The sequence below is a fragment of the Phyllostomus hastatus genome, unplaced genomic scaffold, assembly GCF_019186645.2.
Source record: "Phyllostomus hastatus isolate PE091 unplaced genomic scaffold, TTU_PhHast_1.1 phas_contig_159, whole genome shotgun sequence".
In the NCBI taxonomy this organism is placed as follows: domain Eukaryota; kingdom Metazoa; phylum Chordata; class Mammalia; order Chiroptera; family Phyllostomidae; genus Phyllostomus; species Phyllostomus hastatus.
In genome coordinates this window covers 19,970,576-19,987,399 of record NW_025333640.1, presented here as the reverse complement: position 1 = coordinate 19,987,399, position 16,824 = coordinate 19,970,576, and the positions used below count along the sequence as shown (strand labels likewise).

At 36.5% G+C, this 16,824-nt stretch overlaps 1 protein-coding gene across 2 annotated transcripts; it reads right to left on the bottom strand.

The window, feature by feature from the left end:
* Positions 1-504: 504 nt before the first annotated feature.
* On the bottom strand, positions 505-16,534 carry APELA (apelin receptor early endogenous ligand). Of its 2 annotated transcripts, none has more exons than XM_045831529.1 (3): positions 16,305-16,534; positions 14,844-14,933; positions 505-2,092 (listed from the first exon to the last, which is right to left on the bottom strand). In XM_045831529.1, the coding sequence occupies exons 1-2, from the start codon at positions 16,378-16,380 to the stop codon at positions 14,845-14,847; spliced, it is 165 nt and encodes a 54-aa protein (XP_045687485.1). In that variant the 5' UTR covers positions 16,381-16,534; the 3' UTR covers positions 505-2,092; position 14,844. The 2 variants fall into 2 exon arrangements, with proteins under 2 accessions (XP_045687485.1, XP_045687486.1); XM_045831530.1 differs by lacking the exon at positions 505-2,092 and adding an exon at positions 9,690-9,760.
* Positions 16,535-16,824: the final 290 nt, after the last annotated feature.

Here is a 16,824-nt window from a genome sequence, read left to right as displayed (position 1 = left end):
AAATGCTTCAATTAAAAGGAACAACCCATGGCATAGAGACAAGTGTCAGGGAAATTTCTATTATACTGCACTCAGTACTCTGAGCATTTCTTATACAAATTAAGGACAGCTAGATAATCAAATCCCTGAGTGTTCCATTGAACAATTATTCAAGTGGTATGATCAGAAATGTGTAACTATTCAATTACTCTACAATGGTATGGCTGGATTTTAACATTCTGTGAATGTGAGAATTTGTACTTGAAAAGTAGACTTGTACTCATTGAGATGTATCTAAACTATATATTGTTTCTCTTTTCTTTTGTATAAAATATATAAACATATCAACACATATCAACAAGTATGTGTTTTAAACATAAGTGATAATAACTTATGTTTCTACTGAAATGCATTTGTGTAAAAGAATTATAATTTACCCAGAAAATCATTTAGAATTCCCCAATATCCAATTGAAATAATGAAGTAACACATTTTATAAAACATCTTTTGTTTGTATGTAAATTTAATTGCATTGCTTTATATAAAACACCTTTGATTCTGAAAGACACCACTAATGAGCTATGAATGGGAGACAAACTCCATGATGTCAGAATATCTCTATCAAATTCTTTATATATCACTCCCAAACTTTTATTTTTGCAAAATAAGGGTCAATGGTTTATGGCTTCTACTCTTTCACAATGTAAAACTTTTAGTCAGGGTATGAATTTGTAAATTTTATATCAGGAATTAACTTACAGTAAAATAATGTAAGCTTTATGACACTGAGCTAAACAGTTTTTCAATAAATACAAATTAAGAGCATATTTAACAACTTGGGAGCACCTAATTATCAATACAATTTAGATTTAAACAGGATAGTTTCCTTCTTGGGTAATCCTTCATATCCTTAAATTCCTCCTGATTTTTTAAACAAGTCTTGCCACCGTGGGTTCAACAGCACTTAAACAGAGCCCAGCAGAATGGTGAACACTCATATATCAGATAGAGATCTTGACCAGCTTAAGATTTCATTGACACAACACACACACACGCGCACGCTATCCCCCAAAATATAAAGTTTACTTAGAAAGTTACAGAGGTAGTAGTAGTGAGCCAGCTGGGCTGTGTAGACTCAGGAAGCAAGTTACAGAGGCAAAAGAAGGATCCTTGGAGCTTCTGAGAGAAGGCAAAGGTAATGAATGGGGGTGGGGTGGGAGGGGACAGTATGGGGAAGGGAAAGGTGCTCCTGAGAGAGTGCTCAGGAAAGGGGGAGAAGGCGCAGGCATTCTCCCAAGAGGGGCAGTGATGGCATAGCTGTATTTTAAATGTCAACTTTACGTGGGCCTTTCTAAGAAACCATGCACATGAATCAAGGACGTGAAACAGAACTTCAAAGAAACTCAAATGTTGGCTTCTTGTAATTACATGATGAGAAAAAGATTCAGAAATGAACATTTCAGTTTTAAAATAAAATGAGCTACAATTAGTATTTCAAACTTCTTTTACAACTTTAAATGCTTATTATTCAAAATAAAAATACTTTCATAAACATTAAAGCCTATAATATAAAATTGGTAGCAATTAATAACCTCTTTCTTAGTCTTTCTATATAAATAATCAATGAACCAATTATTTTCTCTCAACTCTGCAAAGCCAAATAGTCATTGACATTGATTCCAGATGTAGCATTTTTTAAAATAACTACTCATACATAAATTTATTTTAATATTTTTAAGAATTATAGGAATAGGAAAGAAAAATGTTTAATTTTTGTACTTTTCACCATTATAGAGTTCTAAGACATTACAACGTATTTTTCTTTTCAACCCACATAAGAATTATAATGTACAGAAAAGATGAGAGATTTTTGTTATGCAGGTAAATAACTGTGCTTCAAACTGTCATTGCTTTTGAATTTGTTATTTTCCCTTTGGAAAGAAAACAAGAAGAGAATCCTGTGAAACTAATGACATCCCAGGTGCTTTCAAACGATTCCTTTTCAAACAGGAACTTCTAAGCAAGCACACCGTTTTGTGGGTGAGTGGGTATCTTTCCTTGGCTCCTCCTCTTCTTCATCTGGCAGACAGGGTGAAGTTTAGCAAGAGACAATCTATATTTGAAAGGCAAAGGAGAAAGAACATATCCATCAGATCAATTTACCCATGCTTAATTTTTAAAATAGACAATGAGTTACGAAAATTTCATAATTTCAATCGAATAAAGTACAAAAACACATGATAATCTCAGTAGATACAGAGAAAACAGTTAACAAAACCGAACACTCTTCTTTCATGATAAAAACACTCACCCACTAGGAATAGAAGGGAACTCCTTCAACTTGATAAAGATACCTCTACAAAGACCCATAGCTAGCACCACAATGGTGAAAGACAGAACACTTTCCATCTAAGATAAGGAATGAAACAAGGATGTCTATTCTCACCACTTCAACTGAACATTGTACTATAGGTTCTAGTTAAGGCAATTAGGCAAGGAAAAGAAATAAAATATATCCAGCTTAGAAAGGAAGAAAATAGTAAACCTCTATTTGCATATAACCTATGCTTATATAGAGCAAATCCTATGGAGCCTACTAATCAATCAATGTTTTCATTAAGGTTACAAGTTATAAGATCAATAACCAAAATTTAACTAAATACCTATACATTAGTAGTTAACAATTCAGAATTAAAGAAAATTTTATTTATAGGCCCTGGCCAGGTAGCTAAGTAGGTTGGAGTATCATCCTGATAAGCCAAGGCTGTGGGTTTGATCCCCAGTCAGAGCACATACAGGAAGCAATCAATGGATGAATAAATAAGTGGAACAACAAATCAATGTTTCTCCTTTCCCTCCCCCCATCAAAAATCAATTTAAAAAATTTTCATTTATAATACCAGCAAAAGAACAAAATACTTAGGAATAAATTAAACAAAAGAAGTATAAAACTTTTATTCAAAAAATTATAAAATGTTGAAAGAAATTAAAGTAGATATGGATAAATGGAAATACAGCTGTTGTTCACGGATTGGAAAACTTAAACTTAATAGTCCACATGGTGATGTTTCTCATATTGATCTACAGAGTCAACACGACACCTATCCAAATCACAGCTGGCTCTTTGCAGACCCTGACAAGATGATTTTAAAATTTATATGGAAATTCAAGGGAACCAGAATAATCAAAATAATCTCAAAGAACTACAAAGTCGGAGGATTCACAGTCTTAGTTGAAAACTTGCTATAATGCTGCAATCATCAAGACATTAGAGTATTAGCACAAGGTTTGACATATGGATCAATAAAATAGAACTGAGAGTCCGGAAACAACCCCTCACATTTATGTCGATTGATTTTCAACAATAGTGCCGACATAATTCAATAGGGGAGAGAATAGTGTTTTCAACAAATGATGCTAGATATCTAAACTAAGTACATGCAAAAGAAGTCGGACCACTTTCTCACACCATATGCAAAATTTAACTCAAAATGGATCATAAATGTAAGTGATACAACTCTTAGAGGAAAACATAGGTGTAAATATTTATGACCTTAGATTAGCCAATGTTTTTTTTCCTTTAAAGATTTTATTTATTTACTTTTAGAAAGAGGGGAAGGGAGGGAGAAAGAGAGGGAGAGAAACAGATGTGTGAGAGAGACATAGATCTGCTGCCTCTCATAGGCCCCCTAACTGGGGAGCTGGCTGGCATCCCAGGCGTGTTCCCTGACTGGGAATCGACTGGCGACCTTTTGGTTCGCAGGCCAGTGCTTAGTCCATTGAGCCACACCAACCAGGGCAGTCAATGGTTTTTAGTAGGACACCTAAACTAAAATAAACCAAAGAAAAAATGGGCATATTTGATTTTAACAAAACTGAAAGCTTTGGTGCTCAAAGGACAACACCAAGAAAGTGAAAACCCACAGAATGGAAGAAAATATTTGCAAACCTGTACTTGATAAGAGTTGTGTATTCAAAATATATAAAGAACTCTAACAACTCAACAATAAAAAAACATAAGCCAATTGAAAAGTGAGCAAAGGATTTGAATAGATATTTCTTCAAAGATAGACGAATGGCCAGTAAATACATAAAAAAGATGCTCAACATCATTAGACATTAGGGAAATGCAAATCAAATTCACAATGAGATACCAATTCACACCCTCTAGGATGGCTATAACAAAAAGTGTTGGTGAGGATATGGAGAAATTGGAACCCTTCTATACTGCTGGTAGGAATACAGTAAATATGATAAAATGCTGCAACCACTGTGGAAAACAATTTGGCAGTTCCTCAAATTAAACATAGAAAAACCACATAATCTAGGAATTTCACTCTTGGCCTGTATGTCCAAGAGAATTGAGAACATGTTCAAACAGAAACTTTCACATAACTATTCAGACTAAAATTGTTCTTAATAGCTAAATAGTGGGAACAATAGAGGATGGATAAACAAAAAGTGATTTTTCTATATTTTATTAAGTCATTAAAAAAGAATTATGTACTGATCCATGCTGCTACATGAATGGGCCTTGAAAACATTAAGCTAAGTGAGAGCCAATCAATCATACACGCACAAAAAAATCATAAGAATCTATACAAAATGTCCAAAATAAATAAATCTATAGGTAGAAACAAAGTTAGTAGGATTAGAAAGTTCAGTGAAATTGAGAGTACGTGCTCCTGGGTATGGGTATTTCTTTATGAGATGAAGAACATGTTCTAATATTGATTATGGTGATGGTTGCGCAACTACTTGAATGTAGTCAAAACCATTGAACTGTACACCTTAAATGAGTAAATTACATGATATGTGAATTATATCTCAAAAAATTTAAAAATATGCATGCCTCAGTGATTCTTACTTGTACACTAAGTGTACAAGTGTTCAAAGATGCATGCATATGTGTTCATTGCACCATTGTTCAAAATAACATAAAACATATGTATTCATCAAGAGTCAAGTCAAAAGCCCTGGCTGGCGTAGCTCAGTGGATTGAGCGTGGGCTGGGAACCAAAGTGTCCCAGGTTCGATTCCCAGTCAGGGCACATGCCTGGGTTGCAGGCCATAACCCCCAGCAACCGCACATTGATGTCTCCCTCCCTCCCTCCCTCTCTCTCTCTCTCTCTCTCTCCCTCTCTCCCTCTCTCTCTCTCTCTCTCTCTCTCTCCCTCTCTCCCTCTCTCTCTCTCTCTCTCTCCCTCACCCCGCCCCCCTTCCCTCCCTGAAAATGGATGAATAAAATCTTAAAAAAAAAAGTCAAGTCAAATAAATTAAGATTATCTATACAATGAAATTCCAGTCATTCAAAACAATTGTCTGCATATCCTCAAATAAATACCTCTAAGTTTAGTGGCCTATAAAGAGGCAAGATAATAAATGTATTCCACATGATGTTTACATATGTATATATATGTCCACATACATACATAATTTTTATATATACAAAAGGTACTGTTTGAGAAAAAATGAGAAGTGTAAAGTTGAAAGTTCTAACACAATTTCAATATAATGTAATGTAAAACCTAAAAAACTCCATAGTCCCCTCCCCAAATTACTGGGGCCAGTGTAATGAGAGAAGTTGTATGTGGTACACACACACACACACCAAAAGAAGTGACATTTACTCAGTCTTGATTGAGTAGGAATAAACTAGGTAAAGATAAGAAAGAGAACCTCCTAGATTCTGGGCTGAGAAAATAATGTGTGAAAGTCTTGAAAAGAAACAGGACTCCTTTGATAAACTCTCATAGCCACAGTGAGTCAGATAGGGCTGGAAAGGAGAGAAGTGCTTGACTGTGCAATTTTATAATAACATTAAGAATTTAATTTTTATCCTAAGTGTAATGAGAAACCACTAAAGGGCCTCAGGTAGGATGAAGCTACAATATGAAGAATGGATAAAGGAGAAGCAAAAATGGATGTGAGGTGGTTAGTGCAACGTAAACAGTAGTTAAGTTTGGGTGCTGTGAACTAGAGATGAAATAAGTTTGGAGCTGGGAGACTGAATATACAAATGGACAATGGCCAGACCATACATTAAAATAGAACCCTGACCCACAAACTCTAACAACCTGCTCAGGAAACCAAACCGTAACCTCTGCAGCAATTGGTATCAAATGGTCAGGATCTGGTCAGTAATGGCCAGCTTTCCTAATTCCTAATACTTGCCCCTCCTTTCACCTGAAGTGGGGAATGGGTTCCTAGAGGAATGGTCATGCCTTCCATGGCACCAAGAGACAAGAAGAGGATAGGAGCGGGCAGGATAAGAAGTGGGTTAGATGAGATTCTAGTTTGGTACTTGGAAGTTGAGGTAAGTACCACCTGATGACTTTTTCTCCCCTTGATATAAGAGACAAAGTCATCTGCTGAGAATGAAAGAAAGGTCTGAAATTTGAGGTGAGCCAAAACAGTTAGAAATAAGTCCTGGCTGGTGTAGCTCAGTGGATTGAGCACGGGCCAGTGAACTGAAGTGTTGCTGGTTCGATTCCCAGCCAGGGCACATGCCTGGGTTGCAGGCCAGGCCCCCAAGTGGGGCATGCGAGGGGCAACAGCACATTGATGTTTCTCTCCCTCTTTTTCTTCTTCCCTTCCCCTCTCTCTGAAAAATAAATAAATAAATTCTTAAAGAAAAAAGAAACAATTACTATGGAATACAAGGCAGCAAGCTGACTATAGGAATGTAGTAGGTTTGCTGGGCACTGTGAAGAACTGAAATTGTAGATAAGAATTTAAAAGTGGTTCCAACCCTGGCTGGATAGCTCATTTGGTTTGAATGTCATCTCCATATGCCAAGGTTGTGGGTTCAGTCTCTGGTCAGGGCACATACAAGAAGCAACCAATGATGGCACACAATAAGTGGAACAACAAATCAGTGTTTCTCTCTCTTTCCACCCCTCCCTCTCTGACTCTCTCAAAAATCAAATTAAAAAAATGATTTCAGTTGGACTTCTTGTGTATTCTTCAGTAGCAATAACATACTTGGATGAAGACTTTATGATTCTTCTAGAATAATGAGATGAAGATGACAGCAGCAAGGACACTTGTAATACTGGCAGCAATTAGGGAGAGGATGAATTCTAGAATCTTAGCTGGAGAGAAGGGAGACTAAAGAGGACCCATCAGTGGACATAGAGAAAGGTGGTCAATATTCTGCAAGGCCTGATTATGGTGGAGTAATGGCCATGGCTGACTAAGCTCTGGGCACGACTATGGGCGCTCATGGCTGAGACCTAGCAGAGAAGGGTATCTTGGGAAAGCTTGTGTATTCTACCTATTTTTCTTCTCTAATAAAAGTTTTACAAAGCAGCAGAGATCTGGTTTGTATTATTATTTTCTTTATAAATATTTTTAAATATTCTAACTATCAAGGATTTTAATTATTAATTAGCAATGCTCTGAGGAATTGTAGATACACTGATACAAATTTAAATGTTTCTGCTGAAAATTACTTATAATTTTATTATGATCAAGAGGTTTACAATTCATCTATATATATTGATATTGATAGTGTTGAAAGAATTGTGGCATTCAATACTATGTACAACTATTAAAAAATGCGTCCAAGAATGAAATATGTTGAAGTAGTTAATTATCAGTGATTTTGTGTTTTTCAAGTCACCCACAAAACTATAAATATTTTCCTGCTATCATCTAAGAATAATATATTTTTCAAATGTGTTACTATTATATAATAATAAAGTTAAGCTCATATCTCTAGGTGATTAATTGAATATATAACTGAGAACAAACTGAAGACAAAAGATTTATGCTAAAAAAATTTTAGACTTCTGAACATGATAGAGCTGCTATTTAAGTAAATATTGGCAGAAAGATTTATTCAGACTTTATAATGAGAATCAGTTTCCAAAGTGAAGAAAATTCTGAAATTAGGTTTTAGTTCATCATGTACATATTTAATTCACTGTATACACCAGTACATATAGGGGAATATACATTTATAATATATGATAGCTATATTTTATATATTTATGTATCAATATATGTTGTATATTATCATTAAGGCATCATGACCTTTATAGTCAAGTTTCGCTTCTTCAGTAAGTTAGAGACATTAGGGATTTTCTCTGAGCATGGTCTTTGGACACTTGGCTCTGATTAATTGAGAAAAATAATTTTTTGTATTTAATTTTAAGCAGGACATCCTGCAGATATTATAGTCCAGGAAGGAATTCTTTATACTTAAATCTGCTTTCAGGCCGTTCACACATTGTAAAGGTTTATACACTAAACTGTAGGGGCTCTATCTTGCTTTCAAGGAGCTCACATGCACATATGGACAAAATCTGATGAAATAAAGAATATGATAAATAGCTTTTAAAAATGTGCTGGTAAAAATAAAATAAAAAAAAAACCCCTACTGATTAAAATGCTGTGATTGTTTTATGTTAATTGGGTCAGGGTGGGTCTTGGAATTTAAGGACAACCCTAGGGAGGGAATGGGCTTGAACTTGATGAGATGAGGGAAGCAATCAGGTCCTGGAAGAGGAAATACTTCCAGCACACACATAGGAAACTGAAGTTCAGTTTGGCAGTTAATGTTAGAAAATAAAGCTGAAAATGTGTGATGGGAAAATGTGTGAGGATGGCAAGTCTTAATGGCTAAGATAATAAAAGTTTCATTTCACTTCTTTTAGCAAGATTTATGGAATGCCTGCTTTTCAGGCACTCTTTTTGGCTGAAGATACAAAGGTAAATGCAATCCATTGTTGAGAGTTTAGGTAAGCCACTCCATGGTGTTGCTGCCTCAGCATTCATTTTGTTTGGCCAAGTGGCCTGCAAGGACCTTAAACTGATACTAGCCCCCTTCTGCAAACACACGTCCTGGACAGCAGTTGCAGAGTCACAAACAAATTTAAGTTCCTGATATGACTTCTCCAACAGCCCTTGTGATCAGTAGTCTCCTGGGCCTTCCAGGGCCTGTCTACTTTATCTTCCTCTTAGATAAAATCCCTGTGGAGCCTACCAAAACCCACCTATTTTGGTTTGAATTTACCAATCCAGCCCTAAGGCCAGTAATGCAAACGCGCTCCACTCGCAAACTCTAATATGGGTCCCATATCTTTCTCTCTCTCCTTCTCAGTCACTATTCTCTCTGTTTCCATTCTGCCTTGACCTCCCCATGTGGCCCCTACAGGCATGCCATGAATAATAAACTTCTTTACTGCAATTTATCTGTAGTCAGCTGTTGAATTAAGGCTCACCATTCTGCACTCTGGACGCTCCACTTAACAAATGTTAATTTAACAAAGTCAGAATACCCCATTCAGCTTTCTGCCTTCAGGAAATGTATAGCATGCTGGGGGTGAGGGGAAGAGTACAGTCAGTTAATACATTATTACAATGCAGTGAGTGAAGTACTTTGACAGAAGTATACAAATGGTGCTGAAAAAAAGTGGGCATCTAATACAAGTGGTAGGGGTATCAAAATCAGGGAACATTTCCTAGAGGATGACTTGATAGTAAGGAAAAAATACAGAAAGGTCATTACAGCAGATGTATAGCAAGAGGTGAAGAATTGACTGACTTTAAAATAATGGTAGTAATAATTCTAGCTACTATCTATTGTATTTAGCATTTATTATGTGCTGGGAATGGTTATCATAAGGTTAAGTACTTTTACTAGCTCCATCTTATAGGTCTGGAAGTGGAGGAAGGCTTGGAGAGGATAAGTGTCTTACCCATGAGCACCAGTGAGTGAGTAAGCCATGCAGCCAGAACTTGAATCCAGAAGTCCAAACAGTCTTAATTCTTATTCCTTCCATAAGAGTAAAGGGAAGAAGAGGTGACAGATAATGCTGAAGAGGTACAATTTGTAAGGTGCTGTTTGTTAAACTATGGGAATTCTCACTGTCCTGAAGGCTACAGGGACAATTAAGGATTTTAATCATGTTGTGATATGATTGGATTCAGTTTGGAAAGATCAGATAAAATGAAAAATGGACTTTCCAGAACCAGAACTGGTGGCTAGAGTGATAAGTTAAGGTGTTAAAGTCATGTTGGAGAGATATAACAGGCACTAAGATAGTAGTAATTGAGACAAAGAGAAGAGAACATTTAAAAAAATATTATAAGATAGATAGCCCTGGCTGGTGTAGCTCAGTGGATTGAGCTTGGGCTGTGAACCAAAGTGTCGCAGGTTCAATTTCCAGCCAGGGCACATGCCTGGGTTGCTGGCTATGGCCCCCAGCAACCACACATTGGTGTTTCTCTCTCTGTCTCTCTGTCTCTCTCTCTCTTTCTCCCTCCCTTCCCTCTCTAAAAATAAATAAATAAATCTTAAAAAATATATTATAAGATAGAAATGACATTTCTTAGGACACTGTGTTCAGACATTTGCGTTTGAGACAATAACATGTATATTTCATAGCATATATTATATAGTAAACATCTAATATATAGTATCTTTATAATTCTCCAAATTTTGAAAACATAGAAGAAATATCTGAGTGGGAGGAATTGAAGAGTTTACTTTTAGGTACTCATTCCTTTCTTCCCTTGTTCATTCATCACATATTTCTGAAGAACTCACTGTAGTCACTGGGCATACAGCTGTGATCAAAGCAAAGTCCCTGTCCTCTTGGACCTTACAGTCCAATGAAGAGAGGCAGACACTAAACAAATACCAAAGGAAGTATATGTTATGTCAGATGGCATTCGGTGTTATGGAAGAAAAACAAACCAGGAAAAGGAAAATAGGGATAGAGTGAGGTATCCTTAAAAAAAAAAAAAAGAAAAAGACTGTATGTTGGTATCAGTTTTTTGTACAAAGGATCATCAGAGAAACCCTTCCTCATGGCATCTTATGGTATTGGAACTGGGAACTGAGTTACAGGAATACGCTCTGCAGAAGCCACGGTAGAGAGCTGCATGCATACTGCGGATGGGCCCGTCTACCGCGGGACAGCTAAGGTCATGCCAAGAAGGCATTTGGACACCATTGCAGGTCCTGAAAAGAATAGTAATTTGTTTCCAATATAGAGATAAATGGTCAAAAGGGAGGATGATGTCACTGAAACCAAGGAAAATTCATTCAATGATTTGACCTACAGCAAGATAACTGGGATGAGGGCCAAAACGTGTTCACTGGATTTGAGAAGTCACTAGGGACCCTTCCCAGTGTGTACTGGGGAGCAGTGTGTTAACAGTAGCTGGAAGGACAGGAAAGTGCCATCTTTTCGAGAAAATAGGCTGTGTATAGAACGTGGGTTGTTCACTAGAGAGCACAATAAAGTCAATGGTGCACTTTTTAAAAAAATATAGAGTAGCATAAAATGGTTTTGACTGAGGAACATTCTAGGGAAAAAAGGGAGTAACTGCTGGATCAAAGTTCCTGAAGTGTAGAAAGATTAACCTTACCCAAGAGAGGAGTCTGTTAGTCAGAGATTAGGAAGTGAGACTAGAAATGTTGCAGATGTAGATGTTTGTAAGTTTGTGGGCAGGGTCTGATTGTGCAGCTTGATTATCTCCATTTGCTGTGGGAAGAGGAATTAGCTCTTGCTGTGAGTTAGAAAAGGAGGTGGAGAAGTTTAAGGAGCCCTGACTGGTGTGGCTCAGTTGCTGGGCGCCGTCTCACAAACTAAATGGTCACCGGTTCCATTCCTGGTCAGGGTACATGTCTGGTTTGCAGTTTCGTCCCAGTAGGGGCGCATAGGAGATGCAACCAATCGATATTTCTCTCTGCCATCGATGTTTCTCTCCCTTTTTTCCTCCCTCCCGTATTTATCTAAAGATATAGAAAAAAAATCTTAAAAAAAAAGAAGTTTAAGGAAACTAGAGGTCACTAAATATTTGAAATTTATAGATGAATGGGACTCAGAAGCTCCTAAGAGTAAACAGAAGAGTCCTTTCGGGAGAGCCCTGATAAAGTTGGAGATGAAGTGCCCCATGAAAACGTGGGGATGCTGTGCCAAAGGCAAACTTGGCTTTCAGTTTAGCCAGAGAGGCAGAATGGAGTGAGAAGGGCCAAGACAACAGGACACTTGTGGAAAGAGCTGGGAGGCAGGGCAGAGATTTGGTCAAGCAGGTAAGAAGTCCATGACTTGGAGGGTAAGAATAAGGCAGAAAATAGAACTTACATTTTGAATGGCAAGGGTGGCATTTATAGAATTGTGCATCTGAAAACTATATCATTTTATTAACCAATACAATTTTTTTTAAAGGGTGGCAAGACAATATTAGCTGATCTCATTTATAAAAGGTAACTTCACCAGAACTCTTCATAGCCATTACTTCTGGTAAGTGAAAATGGGCACGAGGGTGGGAAGATTTACTTCTGACTTTATATATCTCCATACTGTTAAAAAAGTTTTCACACCATGTAAATATATTATAATTAAAAAGCTGGATAGGGAATGTACTAATAGGATATATAGTTATTGAAAGCACACATTTGTAAGTAAAAGCATTGATGTAGTAAGATTTCACTGTTGGAAGGGAGAAATCATTAGAGTCTAAAGCCCCCTACCCCATTTTCCACTCTGGAGCTCTCACATCGACCTGTAAGTTTAGGATTTCCGACGGCCCTTCTCCTGCTTCCCTCCACTCCAATTTACTTAGTGATGAATGTGATGCCGAAATACTTTTGTGAGAAAAAAGAAATCAAGAATATGAATTGCATGCAGCATAAGTTTTCTATTTGACTAAGTCGATTTCTATCTGTTAGGAAGTCTTACTGAGGATCACTGAAGAGGACTCTAGAAGCTGAAAACATCGACGTTTGAGGTCATAGAACATTTCTATGAGGTGAGTTAAAAGTCTAAACCACTCTAAAGGGTTAATCTGGAAAAATTCCAAAGTTAACTGTTTACCCTTCCTATCCTTTTACAGTTTTACTTGGCCCTAACTGAATCAAGTAACCACATGTGATTTTATCTAAAGTGTGCAGGAAAACAGAGGGGAATAAATGAAAGGGAGGTTCTGCCTCAGAGTTCCACTACCTAGGTCTATAGGGCCTGCAGTTATCAAGTCAACAGGAAGTTTTGTGGCAAGACATATAAAATATGTGCACATTTCAGGACAGTGAGAATGATGCTATCAAATTTGAAGGTAGCACTTGCTGTTCTAGCACTGGTTCAGCAAGATCTTAGAAAATTATCTGTGTTATCTTGCATTGGTTCTTATGCTATCTCTGGATTCCAAAATAAGGTTTTTATACATTCTTCAAAGAACTGTGGCTGCAATGTAGAGCTAATCCAAACACTGACAAAATGAATGTTGTAAGCTGAGCAGCTCTTTAACGGGTTCAGCCTAATTTTGTCCAGGATTGTTTTTATTAAATGGCCTATATAGCCTTCACTTAAATTTCCCTTTGGTTTACAAATTTGGCTTGTAGGTCAAAATTTTTCCTTAACTTTGCAGATTCAAATTTCCTAACTCTATCTTGTTTACATGCAACACTAGTTTTTATGGCAGGTGGTTTGTAAAGAAAGCCAGTAAAACCTGTGGCTAACTAAGGGCTTTTATTTACAGTTATGTAAGGTATCTTGCTCTGTATATGCAGGAATTCCCTTGCTATTGTGAAATGCCTCCTCTCCTCTTTGTTATTTGTGGAGGAGTGCTGGGAAAATCTTGAACTTCCCCACTCCTCCTCAGCGTAGATTTTACCATTAATTATTTATACGTGAGACTAAAATGCATTATCAACACACGGCAAAGGATTTTTTAAAAACATATAAAATCCTTTTAAAGCATAGTTGAGCCTCTACTAATTGTCTTCTCAAGAACTTCTTATTGTATCTTTCTGGATTCTTTCACCAAATTTATTTTTCATATGTTGATAGCAAAGAGTAATTTGTTACAGGTATAGATAAAGAGAAATTGGCTTTTTGTCTCAGTCCTCGTGAAAAATGCTTATTACTGAAATGCTTATTATCGAATTGCTCTTCCCTCTTTTAATGTCCTATGCGGGGCTTTCACTGGGTTTGAAAACACATATTAAAGAGGTATAGCAACCATTCTTTCCTCTGGATGAATAGTGCCATAAACACTACAGTCTATAGGCCAGCTGAATAAGCTAATTCAGCAATTGTCTGTGTATATTTACCAGCCAAGGAATATTTCTATGGCATTTTTTAAAGGAAGATACATTTTATGACTTAACAGCTTAAGATAATTAAATAGAATGTCAAGTTAATTTTTTTTTTCGTGCAAAGTAACTTCAACTTGGGCAGTGTTTGAAGTTAATTGATACAGGTAGTATTACCGCTTCATGGTGATGTAAAATCATTGGTCTTTTAATCTTTTTTTTTTTTTTTAACAAAAAAGTGGGGGAGGAGCAAAATTCTACTCAGAATTTGTTCTTAAAGATGCAACCATCAAGAACAGTTCCATGGGTGAGACTGTAAAAATGCTATGCTATTAAAATTAAGTTGATTTTATATATTAAAAGAAATAGTATCAGGAAAAATAAACTATATTGAGGCTATCACATCATTCATTCATACAGTGTTGTTGGGCATATATATCCAAATGCTTTCAATAGGGAGCTATTCAGTGTTTTTCAAAACACATGTTTAGAGGTACTTTCTTAATTATATTGTCCTGGTGCCTGATTTTTAATTGTAATTGTCAAACACACAAAATAGTATTAATCCCCATATAACTATTATTCAGTTTCAGCAATTATCAAGATTTTCCTACATTTTGCTCATCTACCCCATTAAACTATTTTTAATGATCATGTCATTTCACTGTTTCATCTGTTAGCATGCATGTCTTGAACTGACATTACCATAAAGCCATTATTACATGGCACAAAATAGGAACAGACATTCTTTGGTATGTCTATCCAATATGGACCTCTGCCTAAATGTAGGAAAGCGATTTTCCATCAGAAATACCTCAGGGGAAGGGCACTCGTGAGTGGAGAGGAATGCATCTCCTCTGATGGCAGCTGAGTCTATGTAGTTTTCTTCTCATTGCCAAATTAGCTGAGGGGAAAAAAGAGAAATATTAGGAGCATTTTTTCAGAAAACGAACTTTCTCAGTCTGGGGGATGACAGGGAATATTTAGGATTCAAACTATAATGTGATTATTTGCTATTTGTTTAGATGTGAGTATGCCATACACAGTTAATGTGATGTAGAAACACAGGGTTTATTCCCAACAGTTCACATTAACAGAAGGATCTAACAGTAATGTCCCCCTCCTTCTGCATGCCTTCTTCCTAAATGCTCCTGGACCTTCTACTTTATGTCGTGAATTAATCACAAATATTTTACAAGAACACTGTCCAAGATGTTCCATATTTCACAAAAGAAGAAATGGTTTGAGCAGCAATGGCTGTAAACAGTGAAAAGGAATGCTTTCCAAGTTGCTAGTTGGGGACCTTTTTCTTGTTTATGTAAAACAGCACACCAGGGGATTGCATTTGAAATAACCTCAGTGATCAAACTTCTGATTAACTGAAAGGCAGACGGAATTTTTAACTACTGATGTACTATTTTCTGTTCTAAATGGAGAATTATATTATTAAGTGAACAATATAACACATTTGGATATAATCACCCATCTATTTAAATTTGGGTATGCATTTTCCTGAGTCAGAAAATTTTCTATTTTTTTTTTACTTGCCAGTGCTTAGAAATCTTAGATACTTGGTTTTGAAGTAAAAGCACTTTAGAATAACTGTTTACTAAATTCCTGTTGGATAAGGACAACACAGCTGATATCAGCTTTAAAGAATACGCCAAGTAAATGAATATTTATTTATCTTGACTATAGATATTTTTGGCACTTTTGACTTTATAAACACAATACTAAGATTGTACTTTTCTTTTTGTTTTAAGTGACACACCTAATTATGTATAACTGAAAATAATGCTATTGACCAATTTTAAGAATTCATCTACATTTTGACACATTATGAATTTTATGTTGTTACTTAAGTCAACACTGCCTCACTTTAGCCAGCTACATGCTGTTTTAATAAATTGCTTTGAATTTTGCATTTTACCTAAAAACCTGTAAGTTTTGTTTACCTCTGTAATGAATGGACTAAACATTTTCATTCCTTTTTACTTGTTAGGACAACATATCTACCATAGCTAAAGAATCAATGTTTTTTACAATTAGAAAAATAGTAGTAAAATATCTGCTACCACTTTAATATCCGGCTATTTAAAAACTAACCGAATAATAGACCTAACAGGACAGATAGCATACTTCCGAAACCCTGCACACCCCCAGTGCCTCCAAGCACACCTCAGTGATCTTCAACGGAAACACAACTGTGCTCAGGGGCACACAGAGAGAAACAGGCACAAAAACAAGTGACTTGCTACAAATAGGTCAGTCTTACCTGGTCTCTGTCCATTGATAAGAAGAAGACTCACCATAAAAATTAAAAATACAAAAAAGAATTGTTGAAATCTCATTTTTCTGCTACACTATACAGGAACAGTAGCTCCCAAAGGAAACCAAACTTCTTTGAACAGTCTGTGCAGTATCTGTGTGGCTCTTCTCACATTCTAATGACAAACCTCAGAGAACTGCCAGCTGCCTTTTCCAGAAGGGTTAATGATCACATCAGACAAGGTTACTGGTGTGTTGTGCTGTGGTCAGAGCCTCCCTCAGCCCTAAGCCCCTCCTCCGCTCCCCTCCTCCTTCCCCTCTGTCACTCCCCTTCATTTCCATAAGCAAATATTGGTGAAATAAACCATTCAAGTGTGCAGTAACTTCAGTGGAAGTCTGCTCTGGAAGCTTTTAGGAGAGACTGGCTTAATTCAATCTGGATTTGGAGAAATATGTAAAACTAGGCATGGCTTTGCCTCCTCCCCTCATCATTTGCATCTGTTTAAACTTTGGATTGCCCATATTGG

Excerpts from the sequence above, each read along its gene's own strand:
- APELA (XM_045831529.1), bottom strand. The coding sequence starts at position 16,380 with ATGAGATTTCAACAATTCTTTTTTGTATTTTTAATTTTTATGGTGAGT. Across the intron at positions 14,934-16,304 it reads TATCAATGGACAGAGACCAG|CTAATTTGGCAATGAGAAGA; the intron begins GTAAGACTGACC and ends TTTTCCCCTCAG.